Source organism: Vombatus ursinus, unplaced genomic scaffold (genome assembly GCF_900497805.2).
Source record: "Vombatus ursinus unplaced genomic scaffold, bare-nosed wombat genome assembly UNPS02000577.1, whole genome shotgun sequence".
NCBI lineage: Eukaryota > Metazoa > Chordata > Mammalia > Diprotodontia > Vombatidae > Vombatus > Vombatus ursinus.
Genome location: NW_020940355.1, coordinates 26,236,060 through 26,243,714, shown reverse-complemented (window position 1 = coordinate 26,243,714; position 7,655 = coordinate 26,236,060). Strand labels below are relative to the sequence as shown.

The 7,655-nt window shown below is 47.4% G+C and overlaps 1 protein-coding gene across 1 annotated transcript; it reads right to left on the bottom strand.

Annotated features, from left to right (window-relative positions):
• Window positions 1-720: 720 nt before the first annotated feature.
• Window positions 721-7,383, bottom strand: FOXF2 (forkhead box F2). Its single transcript, XM_027876118.1, has 2 exons — window positions 6,105-7,383; window positions 721-1,640 (listed from the first exon to the last, which is right to left on the bottom strand). Exons 1-2 carry the CDS (start codon window positions 7,381-7,383, stop codon window positions 1,474-1,476), a joined length of 1,446 nt encoding a protein of 481 aa, XP_027731919.1. The 3' UTR covers window positions 721-1,473.
• Between the last annotated feature and the right edge of the window lie 272 nt (window positions 7,384-7,655).

Genomic DNA, 7,655 nt, shown 5'->3' with positions numbered 1-7,655 from the left:
CCCCCAGCTCTGGTCTCTTCCTTCAGATTTTGCATGAATCACTACCACCTAGAAAAGGAGAGAGACTAACCCTATGAAACAGAGTACTTACTTTCTAAGGACACACAAGGCCCATCGACTTCTATTTAAGGCGTTAGCGGAGCTCCTGACTCCTCGGGGTAGTGGAATCTAATAAAATCACCAGGCACCTCAAGGTGAGAATAGGAGGGGATTGGGGGTGAGGGTTCTTTCCTTTCCTTATCCTAAATACCCAAATGCTAGGCAGGGGAGGAAAGTTAGGCACTACTGGGATGGTACCTTTCACTTTAGAACTTGCAAGGCAAAAAAAAGTTAAAAGAAAGTGAATTTCTAAACAACTTGTGCATTTAGACCTGTTTTTCAAGATCATGTCTGGTTTGCTTTTAAGCTGTTTCTATTCCTATTGTTTTCTTCTTTTAGTCAGAAGTCACAGGGTGTGAGAAAGGAAGAATAGAAAATGTCTGGAGAGAAGACGGAAAAACCCAAACCCTGGTGAATTACTCAGGGTACAGACCCCCAGCATCAGACAGATCACTCTGCCCGAAAGAAACCCAGGTCTTTGTTGTCTCTTTGCTGGGAGGTGAAAAGAACATTGTTACCTAGGGTGTCCTAGAGAAGAGATCATTCATTATATACAATTTTATTGAAAAAATTTTTACATCAAAATATTTTGTCAAACTGTAAAAGTATACATAAGTGCAAATATATCCTCCCTTTAAAGTACAAGCAATAGTGTGCGAGTATACACAAAGATCATTAAAAATATTTTTTTAAATGTGGTAGAAAACAACTTTGTAAAAATGTTGTATTGTCACAATACTGAAAATCCACTTTCTTAAACTAGACAGTTTACTTCTAAATACTTTCTTAATAATACTGATGGGCACTTTTGTCCAAAAAATAGTGTTTGGAGAAACAGAACACTCCTAATTAAACAGGAAGCAACATTTTAAAAAATCACACACACACACACACACACCCCAAGATTTCTTGTAGTGTTTGGTTTTGATTGCCACTTTGTTGTCAAATTCCAAGTTTTTCATAGAAAAATACCAACTGTCCGCTTTTCAGACCCTGATTCCTGAAGGCAATGAAGATCTCAGGAACGCTTGTTTGAGTTTTAACCTGATTAGTTTTTAAATTCCCCATTAGGGAAATAATGGTCTCTTCTGTGCACTCTTTCCTTCCCTGGTGACCTGCTCCCCTCCCCCCATAACTGGTTTCTTCTAGCGGTTTCTGAACCTTACCTGGTCTTGGTCTGTCCTTTGATGAATGGTAGAACAATACTGGCTGTCTCTGGCATTCTGGCCACGTGATTTGTGTTCTACTTAATGTTATCAAGGGTGCACTTTACATTTTACCTCGTGAGTCCAGCTAGACCTCAAACCTGACATCCCATGAGGTCCCAGAAAGCCACCGTTTTATCGTCTCTCCATCAACTGGCTCTCTATTTCTTCACATGACACAGGGCTTAATGTCCTGACAGACACTTTGATGGTGATGGTGGTGATAATATGATCCACTAGCCGAAGGATGAAAAGAAGAAATGCCGTTGAAATTGAGGACGAAATCTTTCCTGTCACACACTGGGGTAGAGTGATGCTGGTAGCGAGGCAGTCCCACTAAAAGAAGAAATAATAATTTCAAAAAGTATGTATATGTGGATGTCTTCAAAAACAAATCTACCAAGGCTGCTGGGATAATATAGTGACTCATTTCTTTAACTATCATAGATGTTAGAGAAAATCGAGTTCCCGGAGAAGATGTTGGTATTTAGAACTTCCTCTGGCTCAGAAAGTGACTAAAATTTCATTTCTAAGGAGGGAATATTTCGACCCCTCTATGCGCCTGAGTACTTGTGTGAGGTGATTTCCTTGTTATTTATATCTAGGGAAAGAGTACCAATCATACTCCACATAGGACAGAAAGGCTTGTCCTTAGTCATATTTTCTCCCACTTTCTTCTCTTCATTCGATTCCTTTCTTTGTGTGCATCTGTTTCCGTATATTTCTGTGTGTCTCTCAGTGTATGTGTATGTCTCTGCCTCCCCTTTTCTCTCAGGGCTCTTGGGTAGTGAGGAAGCAACCCTAGGTGTTTGAGAGGCAGTTGATAGAAGATAGAATCCATCTCAAGTCCCACTTTTATTAGTCTCTGCTCTACTCCCCCCATTAAGATAGAACCTCCTTGCCAGTACGGATTGTTTCATTCTTTGAACTTGCATCCCCTGCGCCTAGCAGTGTTGCCACATAATAACAGCTCAGTAATCACTCCTCGATTGATTGGTTAATTTTACAACAAACTGAACCTATCAGACTAGTGGACAGTCTCAGGTCTTTTTCGTTGAAAGTAATGATAGAAAGAGAGGAGCACTAAGTTCACCAGAAGATGAGTTCCACGTGTTCCCGAGTTCTATGTGAGTGAATCTGTATACTTCGCTCAGCACCCAGAGACTTCTAGGTGGACTTAATGGCATTAAGGACCCTCATTTGATAAGGGGTTGTAGACTGTGAGCTTTCCGAGCACACCTAACTCGTTCGAGTGTAATTTGCACAGACTAGCTGACTTCACCGCCAATGGTTCTGTGTCACAGTTCTGCTTGGTGGCATTATATCGACAAAGTGACTGTATCGTGGATTGCACTGCAAACCCTGCTCTTTGACATTTGTCTTTATGGTACTCACTCCTCAAATCCTGGATGAAGCTGGAGGTTGCGTGCGTGGGGAGAAGAGAATCATCCTTCTTGCTGCTAGGAGTGGACTGAAAGCTAGTGCCCTCTCTGAGTTGGTGAAGTTCCCTGCCCCCTTCCTCACCCCTCGGTGCAGGCTTTAAAAACTGTTCTCTCTTTTTGGTGTTTTCTAATAACCCGCTTGGTATGCTGACAATAAACCCTTACAGTTTATTGCAGGCCTGATTCAATCAGTTAGCATGCTTTAACAGCGTGTGAAAAATGTATCGCAAGCCTGTAAGGGGGGTGGGACCTCTGCTTTCAATCTCTCAATTTTTTAAGCTTAAGAAACAACAAGGTCACCAACATAAATAGCTGGTGATTCAGTCCATGTTTATGGACTGATAAAAAAAACCAATTGTAACCAAATATATGCATTGCTTTGCACCCACCAGTAAAAAAGAAAGCAGCTACACTCACAGCAACAGCAGGAATTGCACTTGTTCAAGCTTACTGGTTAGCATTCCTTGATTTTTTTTTTTTAAGTAAAACATTTTGTAACTGCCTCCCCTCTCCACTCCCCACCCCTCTATAACTGTATTCCACACTTGGGGCAGTGAAATTACCCCTCATACCCTTGGACCACAATCAATCTGGTTATTATTGTTTGTTTGTTTTTAATCTGTTGCTAGGATCAACAGACAAAAACTTTAAAATACGAAGGCGCTCCCTCGCTCACTCGCGCACACACACACACCCCCTCACCCCCTCTCATACCCACACACTCTCAGAAAAGAGACACTAAGATTAGATCAGAATTTGCCTCATGTGCAATTTTACTCTCATCTTCCCCTTTTGATCTGAGTTATTAATGCGGTATACTACTGTGACTGGACGTACTTATTCTTCTATGCTTCTCTACTACGTTTCTGAGGGATAGGGGATCTATAGAGAAGGCTAGCAAGAGTAAGGTCAGAAACGGTCATTCACAAGTGTGGTTTGGTCTTTTTGTCAAATGCTTGGTTTATTCTCTTCAGCCACTCTTTGCCCCTACTTCCTCACCAAGGGTGCACAGACTTGGCCTGGCCTGCAAAGTCGAATACTCTTTCAGCCTTTATCTCACTTCTCCCCCACCCTCCACAAGGGAGTCCTGTAGGGACTAACTAGTGTTCTGGGGTGGCCTCTACCTCCTCCACCATTGGAGACAGTGGGTTGTATAGCTAGAGTTCACCCTCCCAGTCTACTGAGGGATGACAAATGATTAAGGAAATATTTCCAGTGGGGAAGAAGGCACAAAAAATATTCCCATCTTGGCAGAAATGGGGGTGGGAGTGGGGAAGGGCAAAGAGTAAGACAAAAATACAAAACAAACAAAATAGGTTTCTTTCCTTGCTGTTAAATCAAAGCCTGGGCCTTGCCAGCTCTTCTCTGCTTTGTCCCTGAGAAAGGGCAAGCACAGACGGAGGGTGAGGCAAAAACCAGGAGGAGAGAGACCCCTGAGCTCTTGTGAGTCAGCTAGCTGAGCCGGGAGGGCCCTCTCTGGCTCTGGTTTTGGATACTGTCTGTTGGTTCTTCATTTCTAGTGCTGTTCATTGTTACTTCCTGACCATCAAAGACTTACTGGCTTATTTTTTTTTTAAGACAACTTCATTGAAAGATCGAATAAACTGTTTTATGGTGGTGGTATCCTCAGTACTGTTAAACTATTTTTGTTAAAGAATGTATTTGGGGGATGAGCCCTACAGGGGCCTTGACTATGGGGCTGTGCCTGCCTTTGCCTGAGAAAGTTATAGAGGGAATGGGGGGGCTAGAACTCTGTGTGTGTGTGTTTGTGTGTGTGTGGGGGTGATTGACAGCCTCTCCAAAGGGATAAAAAAATAAGGAGAGGGTCATCTGTACTTGTTACTTGTTGAAATTCCCATAAAATTGAACAAGACCCTGCTCTCATGTGGGTTAAGTCAGGCTAAAATCCTCTTCGGTGTGGTCCTGCCCAGACTGTCTTTGTTTAGTTAACCTCCAAGACCCGAATTTAAAGGGGCTATTTGGAAAATTTCACCGTAAAGGGAGCCACATCTTTTACCCATTTAGGGGGATGTGTATTTTGTGCTTCATTTTCCCTTCCCTAACGTTCTAGAGGCAGAAACATGTAGAGTTGGAAACATTTTTAAAAACATATACTGGACCCCTGGGTTATAGATATTTTGTATCTTTCCTATTGTAGAAATACTCCACTTGCTTTAAACTATAGCTTTTTTTAGAGATTAGCGGGTTTTGCAGATAATTTAGGTATTGCTAAAGTTTGTGAAACTTTTACACTTTCCCCCATTTTTGCTACAATTCTACCAAAATACTTCCTATTTCTTCCCACCCTCCTTCAAATTTCCCTTGTTCAGATCTCTGACAATTCATTGGTTTCTCATAATTAGTTACCAAAATATAACATTAAAAAAAAAAAACCCGACAATTCCAGGAGAGTCTCTCCATGGAGCCTCTCTATCGGAAAGACAGGATTTGGGGCAAGAGTCAAAATCTCTGTATCTGTCCTATGAGCAAGACTGGGCAGGATAGTCCAAGAAATTCCTGTCAGCTCAGGGGTCATTGTTTTTGTTGGGTGGTTTTCAGGGTTCCTTTCGGGTTCCCAGTTTTTTTCCCTTGTCTCTCACTGGGAAGATTTCCCCCTCTCTTAATTGACTTTGTAACCTTATTATTCCAGTTTCTCTTTTATTTTGTGTCTTTCTGTATAACTCTCTGCCTCTATCTGGTTTTGTTTATGTATTTATCTTTCTGCCTCTCTCTGTCTCGCCCCCTCGGCATTTCCCCCCAACCCCCACCTCTCACCTTCTAACACTCACTGGCCTGACTGTCCAGTGACTCTCTTTCAGTAGCAGGCGTTTTCACACTTTCGCTTCCAGACAAAATCAAAGGAAATTAGCAACAACAACAAAAAAGTAAGTCAAAACAAAAACAAGCAAAAGAACGACTCTGAAATCACATTAATTTCTCTCAAATCTAATCTCCGTTCTCCTAAAAACCCTAGGCCTGAGACCTTCAACATGCAAAAGCATCCTTCACCTCCTAGGCGCAGCTCCGGGATGGTGAACAGAGTTACACAACCTCGTCCAAAGCATGAAGGGTAAATTCTCACGATGCCAAGCCCCTGACCCTAGGTACTTTCACAGTAACAAGGTCACTGCTTCCCTCTTCTGATCTCCTCTCCCCTCTACCTGCCCCTCCCAACTTACTCCTACACCCGGGAAAAATGCAAAACTGTGGGTTACTCCAGTTCAGCAAATAAGTGACCCTCGGGATGTCCGACCTCTCAGTGTGTCAAGGGGATGGATACAAAGCGCAAATGACAGGCAGAACGCGGAATGAGATGGGATGGGACGGACAAAGGTGGCTGCTGGGCGCCTCGAATTACCTGAGAGGTCCTCGCGGGCGTTTTGGTGCAGGTAGCTCTGCTCCAGGGAGTAGGAGGACATGCTGGAGTGGAGTCCGGCGGGGGCGGCCGGGTTGCTGCTAGGAGTCAGGGCAGGCGGCTGCTTGAGGTAAGGTGAGGAACCAGGAGGGCTCCAGTGAGCCGCGGGACTAGTGTAGGGCGAGTGGCACTCTATGGCACTCGCCATGGCAGGTGATGAGGGCACGGGGCTGCTGCTGCTGTCTGGTCCGTACTCTCCTCCCCCTCCTGCACCTCCTCCTCCGCCACCACCTCCTCCTCCGGCCGCCCCAACTCCAGCGCCGGTGGTGACCGGGCAGCTGGCCATATAGGTCGAGCCCGGGTTGGGCGACATGTGGGGGACATGGTGGTGATGGTGGTGAGGGTGGGAGTGTCCTGGGGCGCCGGCGCCGGAATCGTAGCCTCCTGGCATCATGTCGAGGCCGCCGTAGCCACCCTGGCCATGGCACCCGAGGGGCGCCGAGGGGGGAGCCTGAAAATCGAAGCCCTGAGGCAAAAGCGAAGCTCCAAAACCCAGCCCGCTGACCATGCGGTGGTACATAGGCTTGAGCGCTTGACACTTCCGCCTGAAACCCCGAGGCCGGCGGCGGAAGGAGCCCTCCTCGAACATGAACTCGCTAGCTGGGTCGATGGTCCAATAGTGGCCCTTTCCCGGGCGGCCCAACCCCTTGGGGAGCTTGATGAAACACTCATTGAGCGAGAGGTTGTGGCGCACAGAATTCTTCCAGCCCTGGTAGGCTCCACGGAAGAAAGGGAAGCGAGCCTGCAGGAACTGGTAGATCTCGCTGAGAGTGAGCCGCTTGCTGGGTGAGCTCTGGATAGCCATGACGATGAGGGCTATGTACGAGTACGGGGGCTTCTCCGGACGACGCAGCCCTGAGCTGGCCTTCTTGCTGCCGCTGCCGTTGCCCCCTCCTCCCCCGCCAGCCCCGCCGCCCCCTCCGCTCCCGGTGCTGCCCCCGCCGCCGCTGGAGTTCTTGCAAGCTGCGGAGGAAGCGCTGGAGGACGAGGAAGATGAAGAAGAGGCGGAGGACGCGGAGGAAGAGGAGGAAGAAGACGTCTCCAGGGTGGCAGCAGCAGCGGCGGAGGAGGAGGAGGAAGGGGGTGGCTGGCTCATCAAGACTGACTGGAGCGCACCGGGGGCCGGGCTGCAAGGACGCTGGAGAGGGGTCGGCGGGGGTGGCCGACGTTGCTGCTGCTGCTGCTGCGGCTGCTGCGGTTGCTGCCCGCCTTCGCTGGTCATCTGGCACTGAGGAGAGAAGCTGCGGTGGGGGTGGGGGCAAGAAAGGGAAGGCGTTGGGGTGGGGTAGGGGTTGAAGCCGGCAGCGCTCCCTCTCCTTCTGCAGGAGCTGCAACCGTGGTTACTCCCGGCCAGCTCTTCGCTGTCTCCTCCCTCAGCCCTGCTGGAACTTCAGGCGGCGGCAGAGAAGGACTGCAGGCAACGCCCGGCGCATCCCTCCCCCAAGCATCCAGCCCTCTGCCTTGCGCAACCACCCTCTCCTTCCCTCGCAACAG

Coding starts and splice junctions, on each gene's coding strand:
- FOXF2 (XM_027876118.1), bottom strand. CDS start 7,383: ATGACCAGCGAAGGCGGGCAGCAACCGCAGCAGCCGCAGCAGCAGCAG. Junction 1,641..6,104: donor CGCCCGCGAGGACCTCTCAG/GTAATTCGAGGC, acceptor TTCTTCTTTTAG/TGGGACTGCCTCGCTACCAG.